At 39.8% G+C, this 24,554-nt stretch overlaps 1 protein-coding gene across 15 annotated transcripts in view; it reads right to left on the bottom strand.

The window, feature by feature from the left end:
- The window catches only part of NRXN1 (neurexin 1), a 1,211,846-nt gene that overhangs the window by 531,299 nt on the left and 655,993 nt on the right, over positions 1-24,554 (bottom strand). For all 15 annotated transcript variants that reach the window (XM_025201341.1, XM_025201393.1, XM_025201684.1 and 12 more), the window contains one exon: positions 21,042-21,161. In XM_025201341.1, coding sequence (XP_025057126.1) covers positions 21,042-21,161 — 120 coding nt within the window. The remainder of the gene's footprint in view (positions 1-21,041; positions 21,162-24,554) is intronic.

Here is a 24,554-nt window from a genome sequence, read left to right as displayed (position 1 = left end):
CCCTATTGTGCTCATCATTCTCATACACCTCTCCCTTTCTCTTATCATGTTCTCCTGTGTTAAAACTAATTAAGACACAATCCTGTCAAAATTTCACGTGCATAATTTTATACACATGAATTCAATTACAATGCTATCTATTTTTAAGATGTTTCTAATTATTGTATTAAAGATCTAATTTTTACCAAGACAAAGTAAATACTGTTATGTGTTATTTGTTGCAATGGTGTCAACCGTGATCTATGTATTGTACAGACAGCAAAGGAAAGCACTGTCCTTATCCCACTGGGCTTAAGTAAGACATTAAATGCATGCCTAAAATTATGCACTATGTGGCACTATGCCAAGGTTTGAAGTTAGACATATGCCAACTCAAGTGCCATGCTGAACTAAGAACACAAAACTTTTCACTGTGGCCAGGTACAGACGCTACACTTTTACAGCTGTAAGTGATCAGAAACTGGTCTGTACCCATAACAAAACAGAAGTTCAGCACACATAGGCTAGTTTAAAAATGGCAGAATCTGGTTTAAATTTTGCGCCTCAAACCAGAAGGTGAATATGTTCTGTTTGCTACCAATCTAAACTATGCTGCTTACAGAAAAGAATGCAACCTAGGTTGATTCTGCCTCAAGCATTTTGAATATCTGTCCCTAGCCTGTATGTTCAGACTCAACCCAGATCAGTAGTTGTTACAGTCTAATGATAGCCCAGTGACCCATGTGAAATATGTTTTGTAGACTTAGTTCTGCTTGTTACTTATTAGTAACTGGGCACATCTACACAAGATGCTTAATGCACAGTAGCCTAATAACACTGCATAGTAGCATGCCAGGAAAAAAACATGCTAATACACTGGTATTAGGCTATAAGCATCACTAAAAAACTATGCATTGGTGCTACTGCACAGTATCTATTTACTATTTAAACATTTAGTTAGTACTTCATTAAGCAAGTTCTAAACTAAATGTGTAGTAACTACTGTTCATTAATGAATGTGTAGACATGCCCACTGAGTACCTAGACTGAACTTAGTAAGCTAGTTTCTATATCACTAATAGCACGTATTAGCAGTTTCAGGAACGAAACTAAAGAGAAAGAAAGTCTCAATCTGAAGAATAAGCTATCATATCCCATTCTAGAGAGATTCTTTCTAAGTTTTGTCCCATTCTGTCCACTGTTATACTGGCTAGATACTGGTATGGGGAATCCTTTATAGCCACTGAGTATACTATTCCTGTTCTATAGATAGAGAAGGCTTCAGTCTACAGCAGCGACTCTTAGCCTTTCTAGACTTGAGGCACCCCTCCATAACTTTTGTGAATTGAGTGGCACCCAATTTCAAAAATTAATTTAAATATTACAGTGCTTATCTCCTTGAAGAGGGCTTAGGCAGAGGGCTTGGAGGATTGTTCAGGTAGGGACAATCCTCAGCCTGCACTTAACCACTTAGCTGCTCTGCCTCATGCCTCAAGACACCCTTCAAAGCATCTGGTGGCACCCCAGAGTGCCCCAGCACACTGGTTGAGAATTGCAGGGCTTTCAAACCTGATACACACCCAAGACAATAAATACCAATTAATAGCAAACAATAAATATCTGTGATTATACATTAGCAAGGCTTCAGTATAAAATGCACAGGGAATGATACTGAAAACAATATTGGCTACATCTCTCAAATGATTTATTCATCTTGTGGCAAACTTTAATTGACAAAGTAAACAATGTAGGAATATATACAGATTATAAGAAATGCCCTTTTTGTTAGATCCTTGAAACTACATTGCTTAACATTTATAATACCGGCTTATAAACTAGTGTTCACAAGCTTTTTCCTGTTCTGACATATTGTATCTTCCACAGCAAAAGGTTAATCTTCAGTGAAAATATCATCTCTCAGCCCTGTGCATTTGTTAGGGTTACTGAGGGAATGTTTTCTTTGAAGTTGGCTGTCATCCCAGTAAAGCTGCATTAAGTAGTTCAAATTAAATATCTCTAGTACTACATACGGGTTGCAAGTAGAGGCTTGGAAGATAAAGACTTTGGGGTTCAATTTCAGGGGGAAAAGGATTATGCTTGCTCTGTAAAGGTTTATTCCCCAAATTGTTTGTGACTTTAAAAAATTGCTAGGTCTCACTTGTACAGAAATTTAAATCACTTATAGCTCAAATTCCAAACTATCTGAGCTTGATTAACTAGTGGGGGGAACAAAATTGAAACATTTTTCATATATTGGTCACATTGGTCATATATTCAATTATATAGATACTATCATTTTGAAAATTTTCCTGCCATAAAGACCTTCCCTTCAGGGTCTATAGATAGAAACCTATTAAAATGTGTTCCCACCCCAACTTTTTTAACAGACAAAAAAAAGAGCAACTATAGAAGGTCAGAAAGAATGGGTGCTATGATAGAGGTGAGGGTTTCAACTTGCATAAATTCAAAACAATAAGAGAAAGGAGTTGGCTTGGGAAGAGTTATTGGTGGGTTCAAAGGATAGGATACCAGAGGTTTAGTTTTTTCAGAAGAAAGAAAAGCAGTATAGCAGAGTTTTGAATTACTGAGATGACTTTTCTGCAAGATGGGGAGAAGAAAACAATGGGCATGGCTACAAGTGCAATTAATGTGCTGAAAGCTTATTGCACAGGAAAAAACTGTGCAGTAAGCTTTCCCTGGGAGTGTGCCTACATGCGTGCCTGTTGGGAGCAAATTTGCTCCTTATGGCTGTGTCCACACGAGTGTGGATGTTTGGTCCCCGGGAAACATCCGTGCCATATGCACTTTGGTGCATGGCAAGTTACTCTGGGTGGGGTAGGGGAAGCTGGGGTCAGCACTGTGCTGGCTCTGGCAGCCTTACTTGGGGCTCTGGGGGGCTTCCTGGGGCTGGAGCAGTGGCAATTCTGTGTCCAGAGCCTGGCCAGAAGCTGCAGTGCAGCTCTGGGTGGTCCGGCTCTGGTTTTGAGCGGCATACGCTGCCTATGCATCCACTGCTCCACCTTTTTTTTCTGTATTTTTTTTTGGCCCCTAGATATCCAGTAGATTAGTCTACTGTGTGGTAAAGCATCTCATATAGATGTATTCACTGAGTCCTTTAGCTCATCCTTTGATTTGACAAGGCATTGCAATGTTTCTGTTTTAGTTCAGGAACAGCTTCTGATCCAAAGGCAAAAGGGAGGAATAAAAGATGGCCCTAAATCTGTTAACAAGTGACAGCAACCACAATTATAGGGCATGAGGTTAGGAGAAAGGGTGTGTTTAATAATGGCCTCAGAATGCAGTAGATAAAAGGCATATTACTAAAACAAACATGAGTAATGCAACTATCTGCCACTTAAGAAAAAAACACAGTGCCAGTGTTAAACTTGTCTTTCCATGGACAGTTTGACTGGACAGGAGAGACAACCTACAGTTATTAGCAAATTGGGAGAATGTCCCTAGCTGTAGTCAGCCCAGGTTTAAAAGTGTCTTGCAATTTTAAGTAAGAAACACATGCTACCCATGGAATTGGTACATGTACTTATATCTTGTAACACAGGCTAGGGGATGACAACACTTAGCAAACAGCAGCTGCAAGCATTAATGTATTTTGATCCTGAACATTGTATATCATACATTTTAACTGCTTTTTAAAATGTAACATAAAGCATGACTTTTATGGAGCTGCATTTTAATTGGTGGTAGGGTATGGTGCCATTTTAGAGGGCATGAGGGCACCCCAGTTCAGATGCTGCTGAATGGGAAGCATCAATTGAAAAAGGTTCTCAACATAGACTTTAAATTGCACCCACGGGGACCAAACATCATGATGGATCAAGCTTTGAAGACCTCTGCTTCCTTTCCTCTTCCCTTGCTTATTATTTTCTGGTGAGTTTGATCTTTACTCAGGCGACTCTTTTAGATTGGTTTTGCCAGCCAGGTGGGGAAATATACCCTCAAAAGGTTTTTTTATTCCCTTGTGAGAGCCATGGAAAGAGTCACATAACACAGAACAGTCAGGAGATGTGAAAGGTCAGCTCTGGGTTGCTTTGCTGCTCTGATCTTCTAATTACTTTGCCCTATACATTTCACTGGCCAAATGAGCTTGGGCCTTCTGCCTTGCCAGCTGTGATTGACTGTGACTGCAATGTAGTCCAGACATACCTGATCTTTAAATTAGCTGGTGCAAGCACTGGCAGCAGTTTAGTGATGGCAGCACAGGCTAATTTCTCTAGGTTCTCAGGTGCATTTTGCAGATGGCACAGGGCTTAATGTCACCACATCTAGTCTGCTACTGGTATCCAAGCTCAAATTGCTGTGGGCTCATTTCCCTTTGCTGTGACTGCATCTTGTATTGGCTGTCTGTGTTATGCCATCCAAATGTTAAAGCTTATTCAATTTCTACAACTCTGTGTGCATGTATACATGAGACACTAATTGTGCAGTAGCCAAAAATACTACACAATAGCATGTCACAGCACCAACAGTGCTAATACACTACTATGCAGTATTATTAGGCTACTGCACAGTAGCATCACTAAAAACGTGTTCACTGGTGGTACTGAGCAGTGACTCTGGTTACTACACATTTATTTAGTACTTGATTTTTCAAGTACTAAATAAATTGAACAGTAACTAACCACTGCACAATAGCATCTTGTGTAGATGCGACCTGTATATAATTTTTTAAGCCTTTATGAATGTTGTTATGGACTCCCTGCTGCTTAACTGCAGTTTCATAAAAGATTAAGAAAAATGTAGCTCTTCCATATACATGCTTACCAGGTCCTCCAAAATACAATGATCATTACAAAATTAACAAGCATTAGCCAATCAGAAACTTTGATGGTTCTTAAACTTTGCATATGCTAAGTGGAAGACCTGGAAAACTGACAGAGGCTCCAGAGTACAACAGCCAAGGAGTTAAGAGACAGTCGGCGTGTCTACACAAGATGCTATGGCACAGTAGCAACAAGCTACTGAACCACAGCTCACTGCTACTGTGCAGCAGCATTGCTGGGCACTAACTGGTGACAGTACTGTGCAGTAGTAATGAGCTACTGAGCAGTAGCTCATTTCTACTCTGCAGTAGCATTGGGCAAAAACCACGTGGTGATGTTACTGTGCAGTCATTTAGTACTTGCATAAGCCCCACAAAGCCCAGGCCTGAGCCTGGTGCCCCCTGCATAAGCAAATACTAAATGACTATGCAGTAACAATTGAGCAGTGGGAGGCTCGTGTAGACATGCCCACTATGATGGGGAAGATCTTGAAACTATTCACTTAAATACCACCTATTTTAGAAGCAATTTGGAGGGAGCTCAGAGAGCAAAAACAACAAGTGTTACCAGCACCATGGTGCAGGAATTTTAAAAGTAGCCAGTAAGGCTGGATATCTTATATAATTCACCATTCTCTGTGCCCCGACTATGCTCTAGTGCAGGCTTTCAGACACAGCTGGTCAGAAAAATGTAGAAGTCTTAAATGAGCAGACAAGGTTCTTTGGGTGAATCTGATATCTTTATTAGACCAACTAAATAGTTGAAGAACAATTTTTAAGCAAGCTTTCGGGTTCAAAAACCGCTTGTCAGGCTGAGGAAGTTTCAGAAGCTGGGGTGTGCTCTTCCTGGATGGAATGAAAAGTAAAGAAGCCAGAGGCTGGGCTGGTATGCATACAAGACAAGCAGTCAGTGAAAATGTAGATTGAGGAGTCAATGGATGAGAGACAGGCTCAAGTTTCCTTTGAGACCAAACAACAACTCTGCGCTAGAATGAATGCACACTGGAAATCTATCAAAGACAGGAATACCCAATTACCTGTAGGGGCACATTTCTCACAAGAAAACCACTCTCTCTCCAATCTCTCAGGCTGATCGTCAAAGGAAACTTACACAACACTTCCCAGAGACGAGCCTATGAACTCCACTTCATCAACCTCCTGGACACTAAAAATCATGGACTGAATATAGACATTGGCTTTATGACACATTATAACTTGCCTGACAGCTGACTTCCCAGGTACTTCTCCACTATTCATCCCCCTTCTCTCCCCACCCCCAGCCTCTCTCTCACCCATTGACTCCTCAATCTACATTTTCACTGACTACCTGTCTTGTATGCATACCAGCCCAGCCTCTGGCTTCTTTACTTTTCATTCCATCCAGGAAGAGCACACACCAACTGCTGAAACTTCCTTAGCCTGACGAAGGGTTTTTGAACCCGAAAGCTTGCTTAAAAATGGTTTTCCAACTATTTAGTTGGTCTAATAAAAGATATCAGATTCACCCAAAGAACCTTGTCTGCCTATGTCTTTAGACCAACATGGCTACAACCTATACCCCTGAAGTCTTAAATGTGCACTACAGAATACCTTAATTTGTCCAGCTAGGCCCCAGGTTGATTTTGAAGGGCATCTGTTCATGTTTACTCTGACAGTAAAGGAGACTTTTCTTAAATCAGAATTTTCTGAGGTACCCAACAAAGGTAAGAGCATGGAAGACCCAGAGGTCTCAAAAATATATTTTTTTTCCTCCCTTGACTAATATAGATTCCTTTAGGCATATTGTTATTTTATGTCTTGCCTTGTCTGTCTGTCTATAAAGGACACATATAGGTGAGGATCAGGTTGCCTTAGTAACATAAGTCCAATTGTACAAGCATTGGAGGGACATAATAATATCATCTTTTTGAACTGCTGCCCATCATTGTAGCATCTGAGTATCTTCTATGTAAAACCGACTGGCAATACCAAACACCCTGATACAATTCATGGAGTCTTTAGCTCTTCTCTTTCCTTTTGGGTTAGAGACAGTGCTGCATGAGGTGAGATTTTCTTTCTTTCTTTCTTTTGTTTCCTCTCTTTAAATTTAAGATAGGTTGATGAGTATTGTGAACCCTGCAGCTGAAGCTGTTGGAGAAGAGTAGGAGTTTCTCATCAGTGCTCTCTAAGTTTGGCTGGAAAGATTGGAGCCATTGTTGGACTACAACATCCACTCCTGCTGTGTCATGTATTATAATTAATCCTATTCAGAAACCCTAATGGTTACATAAAATGGACTTTTAATACATAATATTGTTAGAATATTATGGTTTATCAAGACTGGGGAATTCAATTAATATTTTCAAAAAAGAACTGCAAGGAAATACATTGGTAGCAGTTATCTGCTCTCCTTATTGTTGTGCCTAGCTTTTGGCCATGCAACTTTAGACTTGAACTATACAAGGTTTGACTATAAAATGTAATAATTGAAAGTCCTAAAGAACAGAGTCTAATAATACTCAGCAGGCAAATTTAAGTTCCATGAGAATATAATTAATTAACCCTTAATCACTTTCACCTTCATGACACTAGAAATGCTTCCCAGATTTGATTTATAGAATTATTATGCCATCAGTAAAAGAAAGATATTATTGACATACCAAAATCCAATTTAATTACTCCTGTGATTCCTCCAGAGGTAGAGAGAAATGTGTGTCTTTCTGACACTATGTTCTGTTTTAATATGGTACAACAGAAGATTCTCTCCAAGTATGGCCTTAGAGATCTCTTATGTAATTGGTATCATCTAAGAGATAAAAACAATTATAACAATGCTAACCTTTGCCAGCCAGAAAGCTGCAAAATAGCTAAAGGAAGCAAGGACATGCTTTTCTTTTTTAGCATTCTAAGGAGGACATGTGTGTGGTCATTCTGTTATCCAAAAATCCTTAGTTAAAGGCTGATCAGAAAATATAGCCAGATTCAGCCTTGTGCATGAACAGTACTGCCAGTGTAATCTATTAAAACTGATGAGACACTAGAAGAAAAAAGATGTTGCAAAAGCTTCCTTGTGTGAGGGAAAGCTGATCGGTTTCAAGTAGCTAGAACAAATTCCCATAAAGGAAACTACAAAATATACTTTAGCTTCTCTGCCTTCTATCTAGTCTATTTCTAGTTTACCAGAAGTATTCCAGAATAGCAACTTCTACAGTCATTATCAAGCAATCTTCTCTTGGTTTACACTTTCTTTTTTGTTAAGAATCAGCTTTTCACATCAACTGTTTTATTTATGGCATATGGAAATCACTTGATATCAAAATATCCCAGTAATATTCTTTAGATAAAATACCAAACTGATTACTCTAGGACTTGCTTTCAGTCAATCAGTATGAGTAAGGCTTTAACTCATGAAACAGTGTTATGGAAAACCTGAAGACAGTAATTACTCCAAAATGTCCACAAAACAGTAAAAATATCTGTCACAATAAATCTTGGGCTCAGATCTTGTAAATCTTATAAAAATGCTGCAGATCTATACCTGACCATAGTATGTGTCCCGTTGACATTTGCTGAAAAGATCACTCTAATTAGGACTTTTTGTAAATAATGTTAGGCAAACAAATATTGGATGAAAGACATTTGTTCCAATAGCTTTTGGACTTGCTTCCTTTCCTTTGTCATTTTCTTCCTTTGAACTTTCTAACACTCTCCCAGCTTTCCCTGAAGAATCATCTCTTCCTCTCCAACAACAGCTCCTGGACAACCACTTGCTCTCCATTCCTTTTGCAACTTCCCTCCTTTCCCGAGGGCTTCCGAACTATCAGGCACTCTACCCAGAATTCTGCCTTTGTAAAAACTCATTAGGTGGAATCCTGATCCCTTTGAAGTCAGTGAAAGTTAGAGCACTGACTTTAGCGAGGCCAAATTTCACCAACCTACTGCCTGTTTATAACGAATACCTAAGGTAAATTAGCAAACTGAGCTTTCCCAAAATAGTTCCTTTCAACAACCTGCCTTGCATTGTAGTTTTATTTGTATCACTCTTTATTTCTCCTGTGCACTATGAGCCTCCTAGGGAAAATAATCATAAGAAATATTTTACTTGCTGCGTTATGAAGGGCAAATTTTTAATTCTCAGCTACTAGACAGAAATCCAGTGGCTGTAAAAGTACTCACAGGAATTTTCCACCCCTTCTCGTTACAGTGGTGGTAACTTTATTAGTAACTAGCAATCTGTGACAGCCTACCTGGTTCTGTTGACTAGGATTTCTTAACACTACATTGAGAAGAAGCAGGGGTGGATCCAGAAGGTGTGGAATGGCATAGCTGCACCCTTCTTTCTGACCACATGGCAGAAGAGCAACTGGAGCATTTTTTAAGTCCCTGAAGAAGGTAAAAGTTCCCTGCTCCTATCCCCTCCATGCTCAGAGGCATGTTCCCTCACTTCCTTCCCCATTCCCCTCTTCCCCATATGCTGCTGCCACTGTATCTATTGTACTGGGGATAAATGGAGCTCACTCCAGCCAGGCTGCATGGGGCCTGGGCTCATCCCAGGACAGTGGCAGAAGTGATGGCAGCAGCAGAAGGTTTTTCCCTCCTGCCTGGTCCCCTGGGTGTTCCTTGCCAGCCTGGGAGCAGGCACATGAAGGAGAAACCCACCTGCCTGCCACTGCTAGCTAAGCCCAGTCCCTATGCAGTCTGGCTGAAGCAGGACAGGAGTTCCCCTCACCCCTGGGACAGGAGGGACAATGGCAGTGGTGGTGGAAGGGGAGGGCACGGGACATACCTCTGAGCAGGGTGGGGAAGGGTATAGGATTCATACCTGCTTCAGGTAAAAAAATGGTCCTTGATGTCTGCACCCCCACCCCAACCCAGCCTGCCCAACCTGGTGGAGGGGTGGATGAAGAGGTTAGGAGTAGGAGGTACAGCCAACCTTGCGGTGCCAGTCCCTACTTCAAAACCTCCTGAATTCACTTCTGGGAAGAGGTACTGTAAGACTTAGGTGTCTGACTATTTTGGCTCCTGGTCACTGGTTTAATCAAGAATGAAAGGGAGGATTCTCAGTGAGTTAATGAGATAGGGAAGGACTCAGGATATCTGAATTAAATTCTTGGCTCTACTACAAAATCTATTTGTGACGTTGAAAAAGTCACTTAATTCTTTTGAGAATAAGGGTAGTTCTTCCTTTATACCACACTTTGTCTTGTCTCTGATTTGCAGCTCTACAGGACAAAGAGCGACCCTGACTAATATATTTGTGGGTTTTGGAATTTCTAGACCAGTTATTCTCAACTCAAATTGTTCACCCAATATAACCAGATACTTCTGACTGCCTCAGTTCCCCATCTCTAAAGAAACACCCATCCTTCTTCTGATGAGTATATTTTGGAAATAAATGTACACTGTAAGCCACCTGCAGCAGGTTCTTTTGGTGAAAAGAGAATTCAGAAAAGAGAATTCAGAAAATTGTACGATGTGCATGGTGGGCAGTTTATCCTTGTTAGAGCTCTTCAGTTGCTGTCAGTGAGCTCTTTTAGCAGTTCTGAAATTGGCTAGGTCCTGTCAATTTTGGAGCTGCTTTAGGAGGCAAGGCATTCTGACTAACAGTGCAATGGGTCTTACTGAAGCACGCACAGGGGAGCAGTGGCTGAACACATACTTAAAGTACCAATGTAACAATCTTTAATGGATGTGAGCAGCTGAGAGTAAGCTGGACCCACATGACTTAGCTATTATGCTTGGGCACTTTCAATTAGCCCTAAATTGGTTTAATATTGAAATCAATGGGTTTTGGTAAACAGCTGGTCCTATTTGCATGATTTAAATGGCTTCCCAACTTACCCCTGGGCATCTTAAGTGGCATATACTATATTGATATTTGTGAAGTGCTCAGAAACTATATTGATGAGCACCATACAGAATTTCCAGGAGGAAGTGTATAATTCTTCTGTCAGAGATTAGAATGCATTAAGTAAAGCCAAGGGCCATGCCTAGAACAACAAGAAAATAAAATATTGTATAGCTGCTCAACATCTAAGCACTGGCTATTCAGTTGCGGCAACAAAAGATCGCACAGCTCTAATTCATCCCCAAGGAAGGTCCATCCTTTGCTCGGAAGGAAGTAGGAATATGGGGAAAACCAGTGTGTGAATACATAATTAAAAATGGTATCATAATGCCAGGGGATAAATTAATCCTGTGCAGGAAAACTTAAACCTTGCATTTCCTTACTTTTGAGTGCTTGACTTTGCAACCACAATAATGTTCTTTCAGTGTGAGATTATAAATATACATTGATGGAACCATTTACTTTATTACATTCTTGATATCAACACTGAGCTTTGATCACTGTCTTCTGAGTTGACAAAGAATAATTTTGGCTGTGAATATTTTCCACTTTCACAACTCCTTTCTCATTTTGGACTACAAGTCCAAAGGCATACATTTTCATAGTTTGAATACTACACAAGCATTCAATACAATAGGAATGAGAATAATAAAATCCTTTCCTAAACATTATTTCACTGATCTACCTAATATTCTGGAGATACCATCCCTTGATTTTGTCTTTTGAGATTCTAGGGGCTGTAAGTTGTAAAAGAGACTTTTGTGGTATGAAACAGTCATGAACCACATTATAATTGGGGGGTTTATAAGATGTCACACAGGTCTTACTGATGGTGTGTGTGGTCTGGTTGAAAAGTTAATATAATGTTGTATCACTTGTGTTGCTTTTATCACTGTAAGGATTATATTATGTTGTCTTTGTATATGATTTTGGACATGGTTTAACCAAAGGAACTGAGGGGATACATGCTTAAGGAAAAGGGTGTAGGTGAAATTGCTATGTATCTCTGGCCATTGTGTTATTAGGGCAGGAATAGTTGCCACTCCCAAACATGTTGGAGGAATGGGGCACTAGCTAGAGGAATTCCAGACACCCAAGGGAGCAGAGGAAGTTCTGGCAGATTCTGAGATTCATGAACAATTATGACAATTGGGGATGGGGGGCTGCCTTAGAGGCATTTAGGGAACTATCTTGGAGATACAGTTGGGGACTCCTTGGATTTTCCCAGGCCTGAGGAAAGCCCGGGAACCCAGCAATGAAGTCTGGCAGGATCATCAGGAAGGCTCATCTCTGGAAATGCTGGCAGAACTCTCACAGGGGCTAGGTAGTAGCCAGATGAGAGGGAAAGAAATTGAAGCTTTTTGTTCTGTCTTCAAATGTATGGTCAGTTTGTTTTGTATAATTCTTTTCTCCTATATAATAAATCCTTTTGTTTTTTGTCTTCTTATTGATTGCCTGTGGTAAACAGGTCAGTGATATTCTAGACTCTCATTCTATGGAACAGGGGACCTAACATTATTTCACAACCCAAGGTGAAGCCACCTGGATCTCACAGCGATTCCTTTTATGCAGCTGTGGGGTCTGGTATAAGGATAGCAGAGCTGAGGTTTGCAGGGATAAGGAATTACCCTGGGTCAAACTTTGGTCGGTTCTTTAGGACAAGCAGCAGGACAGCGAGAAGAAACTCGGGGCTCCAGGAATACTTTGCATGCAGATTTCTGGCACATGTCAAACAAGACACAGGCATGTGTCACTAACTCCTTCCTTGTAGGCAGTTCAATTGATGTCCACTGTCTAGAACAGTGGTTCTCAACTGTTTTAGACTCAAGCCACCCCTCAGGAAATTACATCTCTTAGTGTTCAATTTTAGCTTTCACACTGACCACAGAAAAATAATATAGCAACTCTTCTGTTGAAAAGTACTCAGAAAGAACACAAGTCAGAATGTTTTTGACACTATGGATACCGATTGAAATCTTTGGGTTTATCTGGTGAATCATGTATAAGTGTTCGCACACCTACCCAAAGTGCTATGGCATCCTGGTTGAAAATAACTGGTCTAGAAGCTCCCAAAACTACAACTATATTAGTAAGAGTCACTCTTTGGCTAAATATGCTGCTAAATATAAAGTGCTAAATATGCTGCAAATAAATGCTGCTGTACCAACAAACAGAAGCGTTTATTAGTTTACTGCAGCCTAATAGGGCCACATATGTAGATGGAGATGCTTTATTGTGGAGCTAATTAGGCAACTCCACAGTAAACGTTTCATGTAGACACACCCCAAGTGCCCATATTGAGTCCAGAAGGTAATTTTCTATTAGTCATCAGCTCTGATTCACATTGGGTTATACACTCCCTGAAGGTTGAACCTGGTTAATATGTTGGCAGATTTTAGTCAATCAAGCAGCTCTAGGATAGGAGGTAATGGGTACTGATTGTGGATGGTGACCTGGTTCGGGGCCCAATAGTCTACAGAGGCAAAGGCCTTTCTTCATGGAAGGGGCTCCAGCAGATGAGGTCTCATGAATCCTCAGGCCAAGTTTTTCTGCAGGTACTCCTGGAGAGCAGAAATTTCTGGCTCTGACAAGGTATAAATAAATGTGCCCTCACCAGGATCTTCACCACAGCCTGTAGGTTGATGGGGCAGTTGTAATCCCAGTGTGTGGAGTGGACCTCTGCATTCTCTTTCTTGAATACTTCACCATGATTCTGGTATTTATTGGGCAATGTGGGTATGGTCTCAGGAGGCTGAGCCCCATTATGGGGGCTGACCTATGTGGGGGTCAGGTTTGCTGTGGATTTCTGTTATTGGGTAGATAAAGAGAATTTGTGATGACCCCAAGTGAGCTCCCTTATGGGGACTGGGCTGGCTTGTTTACCTTGCTTTTTCTTCTGGGGCAGTAGGTGGTTATGTCCTGGGGCTCCCATCATAGGGACACAGGTCATATTGGTGGCATCACTCCTATTCATTTGGAGGAAGGCAATAGTACCTTCCACCCCAGTTATATAAATAGGTTTGAGAGTAGGAGCAGTAGGAAGAGTAAGTGGAGAGGGTAGGAAATATCTTCTTTCCTCCCTCTGTTCCTGGAGATGATGGTCAATTTGGACTGCCATGTCCATAAGGCGTCAAACCCTGGGGGGTGGTTCCACCTTTACCAGTTCATCTTTTACCTCTTTCATCAGCCCCCATTAGAACTGGCAAAGCTGGGCCACTTCAGTCCAGTGGGTGTCTGCTGTGTAGCAGTGGAAAAGGGACACTTAAGCAGAAGCAGTACCCCGCACCTGCTGAAGTTTCCTTAATGATACTTCTGCAGTTCGGGCACCATGGGAGTCATCAAACAATATGAAGAATTCTTGAAGGAATGCCTCCTAGTCCTGCAGGATAGGGCTGTCATGCTGTACTAGTAGGGAGGTCCAATTCAGGGCCTCCCCAGTCAGGAGACTTATGATGAGACTTTCTTTTGCCTGATCCATGGACTAAGATTCATGGACTAAGGAACAAAAGGCATAATTGTATAAGAAATCCCCTGAAGTTCCACTGGTCCCTTTTTGGGTACTAGGACAGAGACATGGGACTCCATTGGATAGATTTGGAGTACATTCTCTTCCCACAGCCATTGTTCCTTCTCCAACCAGTACTGGGCATTCTCTTGCTGCTACACCACTTGGGACTGAAGCCTGCAACTGCCAACTTAGGCTTCAAGTACTTGTCATGTGAGGGAAAACTTGTTCAACCAGTTTTACCTGACATGTGGGTCTCTCAAAGTTATGGTGTCCAAGATGGAGTGACCAGCAAAACAGCCTGGGATCAGTTTGAGCCCTGCTGTTCAGGCACTTCCTATTTTTACTCAGGAGCTTAGATCTTGGAAATGGAGGATCAGATGACCCCAAGTAGTCCCTCCAGTGATAGGGAGTACATGGGGGGGGTGGGCAGCTTTGCCAAGTCTGGGTGGTCTGATGTAGGCCAGGATGAGGAGCCATGCTGGCTTAGGTTTGAGACTTGACAGGCACCCAGAAAATGAGGAAAGTACCGTTAATGACCATCTGTGAAAAGTTTTGAGTGACTTGACTTGACTGCCACCACATAGGAACTCTGGCTACAAACAGACATAACATTTATCCAGGGACAAATGCCCTAGAGGCAAGGACAGAATTCAATTCCCCAAGGCAGCATTAGTGAGATCTCTTTTTTTTCTGCCTACAGCCATTGACTTATTTTTTGCATCCTTCCAATGCTGCAATAAATAAAGCAATAGTACAGGTTAAATGGTTTCTTCACTACACATGACCCTGATTCATTCACACAGGAAGTCCATTTTGTGGGATTATGTAATTCAAAACTGTGTGGTAATGCCTTAGTACAAAGCAGGGGTCATGCATGGTTGCAAAAAATAGCCTCAATTTAGGCATTCCTAAATTGTTGGTCTTGATTCTGATATTTAAGAATGTGCTTTAAACACTTTCTGTATATAGTTTTTCTATCCCTTATTAAAGAGAACTAAACCAAAAGAAAACAAAAAAAACAAAAGGCAAACTTCCCCTCCCCCATCCCTTCCTCAACACCCCCCCCCGTCCCAACTCCTGTTTTTGTCTCTGGCCAGCCATTTCTGCACTACTGTCCTCTCAGTCTCATTTACCTCTCCTAATCCCAGAAGTCTAACTAGCAATTTCAGTCCCCTGGGCAGAGATGCTGTTGAGTGTCAGGGGACATGGGGGTGACAAGTGTCAGAGAAAGGGTACTGAGTGCCTGAGAATAGGGGCATGTGCTGTTGTGGGATGGCACCCCTCCCCCCCACAAGTGGGCACCCAGGACTGGTGCTCTACTCATCCTATCAGCCTTGTTATCCTACCTTTTAATCTAGTCCCCATTTCTGAGGCTTTTCAAACAAAACCCACTGATTTCAATATTAAAACAAATGTAAGGCTAAGTTAAAGTGGCTAAGCATAACAACCTCTCGTAAAGGCTCCCTGGGCTTCTCATTCTAATCACAGCAAATCCTAGTTTTATCACTTTAGTATTACCCCCACTGAGCCCCTGCCCATTGTTCAATCATAGTCTCATCCCTCCCATAATCTCTTTGTCCCTCCTTTAGACTGCCTGTGCCCAACAGGGAGTCCCATTGAAATAACAAGGGGAAAAAAAAGACTTCCTGCTCTCAAATCAGGGTCTGGGAACTAGAACCAACAGAATCTGCAGCAGCACAGAGCTGCAGTTGCAAGAGAAATCCTGCCAAGGCCTGGGCATCAATGCCAACCTTGTTTGCTATTGGATACAGAAGTTAGTAAACCTTAACCATAGTACCATGATGGGCCTCATAGGCTCAGGCAGACCATGACTGACTGACTTCGGCAATAATAGGAGGAGCTACCAGACCCACCTGTAATTCTAGATTTAGAGCCTTGTTACAGGGTAATTTTGAGCGGCTCTTGGAGCTCTTAACACCTGGATTGTCCACACATTAATACCTGAAACTAGTTTTAAGCACTTGGGAGGTGGCTCAAAATTGCTCTAGGGCAGGATTATCTCTGATTTGTGCTACCCAGCTCATGTTACACTAAGGTGCAGCCGTTCTAGAAGCCCTGTCCTTCCTAGCACCCCATATTCCCACTCACTGCCATCCTTCTCCCCCAACCCTTACTTGTACCTACCTGAACTGTCTGTTTTGGGGGAGCCTATCCAGCTGCTGCTGCTGCTGCTGCTGCTCTCTGGGCTGGGCAGCAGGTAGGCAATGCCTCCTCCCCTGCAAGTTTACTTTTACTTCCCTGCTCCCCTGGGACAGACAGTGCAGGCAATCACATAAGTAAGTGCAGGGAGTCAGGGAGGCAAGGGAAACCCTGAGGGGCATGGAGGGAGGGAGGGAGGGAAGAAAGGAGCCCCAGGGGTGGGGAGGACAGGAGAGAGCCCCAAGGGACAGGGGAGGAAGCCCCAGGGGTGGAGCGGGCGGAGCTGGGGGAGTCACAGGGGGCGGGGGCAATTCTTACCTTTCAGATCTCTAGGCCCTTGCTGGCCTGAATGTGTGACTGCTCTAAACTCGAGTTAACACTAGCATTGTTGAACATTTAAGCAGCTCAGTGTAACATGTAACAAGCCCCTTAGTACTGTAATCTCAGCCTACATCCCACAGTTGCATCAGGTTGTCTTGAATTCAGATTTGAAATGTTATGGATTTTTCACTGTATTTGCACCCAGGCAAATCTAGAAGCAAATCCAATCATGACTATTGGCAACATCATATTTATGAGGCACTGTAACTGTGACTCTGTACAAAACTGAAAAAAATGCTATGTATATACAGTGATCTTATAACATTATTTCATTTATTTCATTTCTTAAAAGTCATGCTTTTTGTGGTAGACAGGCATCAAAATAGGAAGAGACCTCTTTTTTTAACCTTAAAGAAAATGTTGATTTAATGGATTCATTTAATAAATTCATGTTTCAGATAAGGAAGTTTCCCAATCTATCTGGCTAAAAATGTCACATTTCTAGCCAGAAGAAACTACCTGGTAAAATTCTACGCCCTTAGAAAGAAGGATTTTAAAAGCAGTTTTGACACAGGGTTAGCTAAACTATCATAAACACAACTCTGATATATTATTCCCTTATGGTATCAGACAGTGTTGAAGTTGCCCTGTAATTTGGCACACAACATTTCTATACTAATGTAACGTGACAATGTTATTATGTCCGCTATTTTCCATGCCATAATAGTGGTATTTGTTTCCACAAATATGACATTACACTCACTAATGTGGTTATACTTATGGACTGTGGTATTGAAAGCAGATGTAAACTTATAGAAGGCAGATCATTTGATATAGATTTTTTATTTTTTGTTGTTGTTATTGCCAGAATCATTTTCAACCCAGCTCTTATGAAAAAAGCTGAGTACCCTGGGAGGACAGCTTTCACTCCACAACCTGCTGTTAGTAATACTTAGGATGTTCATGATGTTTTTTCCCAGAGGAGCCAAGATGCAGCCATCCATTTGTAAGAATAGTCATTAACTGTCCTTTTTGCACAGTCTTCTATATAATCCTATTTTTCAGGAACATTTTCTAGTGGTTTGCTTTGTACTTAACAATATAACACTTCCATCATAACACATCTAGAGAATATTGTTGCCCTCCATCTCCAAGTGTGATATCTTGGGAAAAGAAAAAGTGATAACCTCCATGTCATTTTAAGTCAAAATGCCTGTTCATTGATCCTCTTTCAGTAAATAGGAAACAACACTATCTAGCATGTCCCTACCCATGCCATCACATATACTAATAGTCTGCAAACATTGTATATCTTGTACAACGGGCACCCATAAATTCCCATTTGACATATACTTTCTTTCTGATTCTAGTGGTGTTTTTGAATATAGTCTCAATCCTGACAGCTGATCCAAGCTGGCATGGATCACTCTTTCCACGGATAATTTCTTTTTTCTCCCTGAGAGTGCATTCCCCGGATGCAATCATGAGATTTTTTCCCTCCTTTCCAACAAAGGCATATGGAACGCACTTATCTTGGGGAAAGAGGAATCTGTTTTTCAGATTCTTCATTTTGAGTTGATCCCCCAACTTGTGTTAATAAAACCATTTTATTAAAAATTCCACTGACTTCACAAAAGTAAGGGTATCATTTTTGGGCAAGGAAATTAAGGCAATCTTATTTGGTATACCAGCATAGATAATACAAGTCTATTTTTCACTATTCCTGCACCATTTCCTTTGAACTCTCTTCTGTGGAAAGTAAGGGAAAGAATAATACAAATTACTACAAGAGATATACAGTAAAGACTGGGGACAGCATGCATGTCAAACATCTGTGAAGAGAGGTCACAGTAGTTGACACACTGAAAATATCAACTTAAACACAGTAATGTCATTTGTGTGAATTTCAAAAATAAGATCATTAAGACTTGGTAGCAAAAAGGCAAATACCCAGGTTATTCTAGTTCTTTGAACTTCCAATAAATAGATGTGATTTTGTATGCTACTCTTATCAAATCACCAGTATTTTTCCAATTGTTTTGCATTTGTATTACTTGGGGGGGGGGGGGAACATTTTAAAACTATCCTAACACATCTTTTTTATTACTTTATTCTGTGCACACACACTTGACAAATAAAAACTTGTGTTTTACTTCAGCTCATAAATATAGAGTACACACGTCCAAATTTACAGATAAACAAGTCTAGAAACTGTCTTATGTAGCAAGGATGAGCTAGAACATCAGCTACTGTAATTCCTCACATACATTATTAAAGTGTATTTTATTTTCCAGAAACAAAATAGTATTACTACTATAAATGACAGTAAACCAAATCCTCCCTTCCTTCGTTCCTTGAACGAAACTTCTGTTGACATCATTGGCATTTAGTGATACATTACAGAACTTTACTCAATGTTTTGAGACATGTAAACGTCATTTCAACCTTGTACTAGCCTTTTAATCATCATTCTTTCCATCATGCCTTTCCCCAAACAATAGCACTGAAAAGCCTATGAACATATGGATAGTATCCAGATTAGCACAAAAAACAACTGTCATTAGTACCATAACAAACCCCATCCCATTAGATCTGCACTGTCAACCTTAGAAATAATTTAAATCTCTGAGGACTTAACAGAAGGCGCTGTGCTGAATGCATTGCATTTCAAATCCTGGTTTGAAACAGAAAGTATATCTCCAAAATAGCTTTTTTTCACATTTGTGATGGAAATTTATTAAAAACTGGCAGTCTGGACAAAAATATCCTTTTGGTAGAAATGCTAAAGATATGCATATCCTTCATCAGAAAGGGTGCACTCAGAGTTACCTGATTGTATACAGCACATTCTGCAATGTGACAGGAACAAAAATGCAATGGAGCCTTTGCAGAGAAGTAGTGACCCTGTTAATAGAAATGTATTAATACATTCTACTAAATTGGTTAATAGTGCAATATGTGGCACCCACAGACTCCATGTGCAGAAAAAAGTGACTGATTAAATGGATCCATAAACAAGAGTTTTTTCCTCTGCAACAGATATACCATTACAAAATTTTTCATATTAACTGATTACTTCAGGAAAGCATGTGTATGTTCAGAATTCACAATAGACTAGAAGGCACTCACATATAAAATGAAAGGCAGAAAGAGGATTTCATTCTGTGTGTCAGATAGGACAGTTAGTGGATTGAGATATTTTTATACTGTTAAATAAAGAAAGACATAATAATCAGATAAGAAAAGCCAAACTACTATCAGTAGAATTTGAACTTTCACCAAAAATGATGAAACTCCTTTCAAAACTGCTTCACATTTTCAGCCAAGACTAGAACTGTGGAGAAGCAGGATGATATGGGCTATTGTAACAGCTTTTCTAACTTGATTGAAATGAGAAACAATGGGCGTTTCATGAGAACCCATTGCCATATGTTTCCTATATATTTTAATTTCTAATCTTGATTAACATGTTTGAACCACATCATTTGAAGAAAACAAGAAGTCTTTTTATATCACCATACTTACTAAGCTGGTTTAGATGTTGTCCAAGTCATGAACCTTGTTGCAGACCAGAAAGCCAAAATAATACACATGGTAGCCAAAACTGTTTGATTAGATTGCCATAACATTCATGCTCTCATTAAGATATGTGTACGGATAGCCATGAAATTCAAGATGCTGAGTCTAAGTGAAATATACTTCTTATAAAGAAGCAGAGTTCACAATATCTGGACATCTCAAAAGGGATGTAGCTTTATGTATTGTAAGAAATTTTGACAGTATCACAAGCCTTAATCATACCTTCACTATTTCCATTTTACCACAGTCTAACTCCACTTAGGTCAATGGAGCAAGACTGGCATAAAACCAGTGAAATTGGTGAATCAGGTCCCATATTATTAACATATTTCAGCTTGTCCTTGAGGAACAAATGCTTGGAACATGATATGTGATTTTATTCAGCTGAAATTTAAAAGAACTAAAACACTATGAGTGCTTTTTATTTGACAGAGCTTAGTGTGTCACCTAAAGAAACTGACAAAGAGAGATAATGAGCCTTGTCAATTCTTTCATAGTAATTACAGCCCTCATGATATAATGTTAACAAATTATAATATCACTTAAGATAATAAAATGTAAAAGGTTTTTTAAATCAGAGGGAAAAAAACCTATTTGAAACATTTATGCAAGAGGAGGTTCATTTGAAGTAGGTAACCATCAATGCATTAGATATGCAATCAAATGTAATAAACCCAAATTATTTCACAATGTTAAATATAGTATCATTGTCCACAGTATATACTGTAATGCTTCTATCGTCCTTTCTACAGGCATCACAGATGTTTCAGGGCTTACGATTTCAATTAAATATCTAATATTAAAATAATATAAAGTTTTAGGCACTTGCTTCAAATACTGTCATAAAGCTTTAAGGCTTTCAGAGAGATATTCTCTAATATACTTACGGTCGTTGCATAATGGTCCACTAAAGGAGGTCATACTACAGTCACAGCTAAATCCATCCCATTGCTGTAGGCACACTCCTTGGTTTGCACATGAATCCTCTTGGCAGGTTGTGCTGGGGCCTGGTAAAAACATATAGAAAAAGGACTTGCACTTTGTTTTTCAAAGCTGTATGTTTCTCTTTGGATCACACAGCATCTCAAACAAACGAGCAAACCGATAATCAAGTAGAATTTCTTTAAACTTTCTGGTTTATGTGGAGGCATGTAATATTACGTTGTCTTTCAGTTTGCTTCTAAGATTGACACAACTCAATGCAGCAATATAAAAAGCACAAACAGAAGGAAGTACTTAATTTTAGTCACTTGGAATCTTCGTGTAGCAAGTTACTGTTAATTTCATCTCACACCTCGTATTTTTTTTCCAGAAAACCTTATTTTTGTTTTTCCTGCAAAATGTGTTCCAGCCATAGAAAATAAGAAACAAAGCTTAAGGAAACTAAAATCAAGATCAGAACATTTAAAACAAGCAATGAAATGAAGATAAGTTACAAAGTACCATCAATCCCAGAAATTATTGTAAAAAAAGTTGTGTAAAAAAAAAAAAGGAAGTTTGGGTTTTTTTGGCATGAATGTTGGCAAGTATTAATTCACATGCTTTAGGGATCCCATGCAGGTTCTCCTTTAAGGGGAAGAAAAATTAAAAAAAACCAGAGTACTAATAACCTGGCATGCTCAGATGTGACATGCACATGAAAAACAAAGCTATTCTATTTCTAGAAAATCAGAGCTAGAGCTACAGAAAAATAAAAATAATAAAAAAAACCTTTAAAAATGTGTAGTCAAAGCACTAAAGCAATCACTGTACAAACAGAATCAAGACTGAAAGCCTTTATGCAAACGATGATGTTAAATGAAGGTTCGTGTATCACATTATTTTAGGAAGAAAAAATAGCAAAATTCTGAAATGAAGCAACACTCCTTAGTTCCTAAATGTAAAGAGCATGTAGTGTGGAAATCCAACTGTGCATTATGGGTTTCAGTCTTGTTTAATACACACAGGGCTATCTACCTTGCAAATCAGCTTTCATCAATGCAACTTTGCCAGCAAAATAAAAAAAAAGCAAAATATATTAAATGTTAGTAAGCAATATTGAAATGGCAGCAAACACAGAAGAAAATCATTCAAAGTGCATGCTGCTGTTAAAGAGAGAAAGAAATGCCATATAACACAAACAAATTAATGCTAATAGCCATAAATCTCCAGGCAAGCCAAAATGAGAAAGCGGTAATTTGCCAGTATTTTTCTACAAATATAATGGTTAATTGAGCTGATGACATGTAATGAAGGAAAATTAAAAGTTTTTTTTCCCCCCTTTGGATAGATATGAATGCATTAGCACTGTGAATGCATGGCTGCATCCTGACTAGCCATTTGTCATGTTCAGATACAGGGAATTCAGCAGTCATTAATATATTATCCCTTCCCATCTTCCTCTTCTCTAGACCTTTCTCTTTGACTGGAAGAATTAAGATTGGAATACAGATCATGAACTTTATATATTACCATGGATTTACACATGCAGACATGCCACTGACAAACATTAATCAAGGGCAGAATAGGGTTCTAAAATTATAAACCTTGTTTTCACTTATTTTGGAGATGGACATACTCTCTTGATATAAATTAAAGCCCATTGAAAGATCCTAGTGTGGAATTATTTTTCTTTCTAAAAGATTGATATGTGCATATACATTTAGACATATGCTCAAATATCCTGTTGAATTCAGACCCAAAAGTTCATTTTAGGATTAAAATTAGAAATAGAGTATACATACAATAACAGCTCCAGCCAAAATCATTTATTATCTCCAGTATGTTTGGCTTGTATGCAAAACTGCCCAGAACTACTGGATTAAATTTAAATCTTAGACAAACAGCAAAATGGTGGTTGAGCTGTTTTCAGAAAAGAGGACAGTCACTTCACTTTTCTAGCAGTTTTGTGTCCAAAAAGTTCATTTTAAACATTTGGACATTACATCATTCTTTCTAGAACTAGGTATTATGATGACAGGATTCCATAGCTGACAAGACACACACTTTTTTTTTTCTTCCCACCAGATTCTGCTTCTCAGAAACTTTACAAAAATGAAGTGAAAATATCTGTAGGTGTTTAAATGCTATATATTCATGCATTTATTTACACTTTAGTTATGCAACGTTAGATCTCCTCATCTACTTGAAAGTAGAACAAAAGTCACAAGGACTTGAAGTACAAAAAACACAATGACACAATGGCAAATAAAAAAACCGATGAATGCTAAAATGCATGGATAAGGAAGGAAATACCTTTTGCGGCTCTTTAAACAATTGCCTGAATTAATCTTTGCTATTGCTTTTATTATTCTGAGTATTCTTGTACATTATGTAGAACTGTTCTCAATTTGTATTTGTTAAGACATGCAGATTGGCTACAATTTTCATAACTGTTTTCAAGTGAAAATAGCATACTTGTTGCAAAAATAAAAGGAACCTGTTTAAATGATGCTAACAAATGTTGCAAGACACATGACCATGGATTCATTTTTTCTGCAGACTTTACAGAGATATTTTTATTTACCTAAAAAACAAGAGGCTATTATATACTCCTTCAAGCACTAGTCTTGCAGTTTCAGTACAATACAAATAGCATTACTGTGTTTAGTTTTCATGCAAGACTTGATATATTGATTAGATTTATTTTATTTTAACTTTCAGTGTAAATTCATTTTATATTAGTAAGACATATTTGGATTCATTTTTGGTTGTAGAAATGTATCTTAAAATTTTCATTCTACTTAGTGGCACGTCACAATGTCTTATGACAAGGGTATCAAACTCACTCTGACCCCTGGACTAGGTCTAGATTGATTTGCTCCCTATGGGACAATTCAAGATAAGGGGGTGGTGGGGCAAGCAGCAGTGGTAATGGGGGAAGTGATGCTAATGTCCATGGGGATTAACCCAGCTGTCATTTGCCCTTCACTGCTGAGATACAGTGCCAACCCCCAGATCCTCCATTCCTCGGATTTTGGTGGTGGCCCCACCCCACTTGCCATCTCCCCCAACTTCTAACTGTCATGACCCAATGATTGTGTGTGCGCTTCGGCACTGCAGAATTATTTCCCGCCACATGGAGCTTTCTTTGCACGGTGCAATTCTCAGCTGCAGAGAGAAAACCCCGGTGCAAAGGAGTTCCCACCACCTGTATGTAAATTTGTTTCCCACTATTGGCTGTTTCTAAATTATTCCCACGTGGCGGCTAGCGATTGGCTTGCTAGTCGTATAAGAGGTTTGAGCAGTTTCTGCCCAAGTGATAGAGGACTCCACAACCATCTCGTGGGGACTCTGAGCACGCGGCAGAGTAATAGAAACTTTGTGTGCGTCTCAGAGGAGTTCGGCGGCCTGATCAACCCCCAGCCTCTTCCCGTCTCGTTCGTTAAATTCTTAAGATGTATCTATGGTTTTGCACGCTC

This window comes from Alligator sinensis, unplaced genomic scaffold, assembly GCF_000455745.1.
Source record: "Alligator sinensis unplaced genomic scaffold, ASM45574v1 scaffold131_1, whole genome shotgun sequence".
In the NCBI taxonomy this organism is placed as follows: Eukaryota; Metazoa; Chordata; order Crocodylia; family Alligatoridae; genus Alligator; species Alligator sinensis.
Note: the sequence above shows the minus strand (reverse complement) of the source record. Positions and strands in the feature narration are given on the sequence as shown.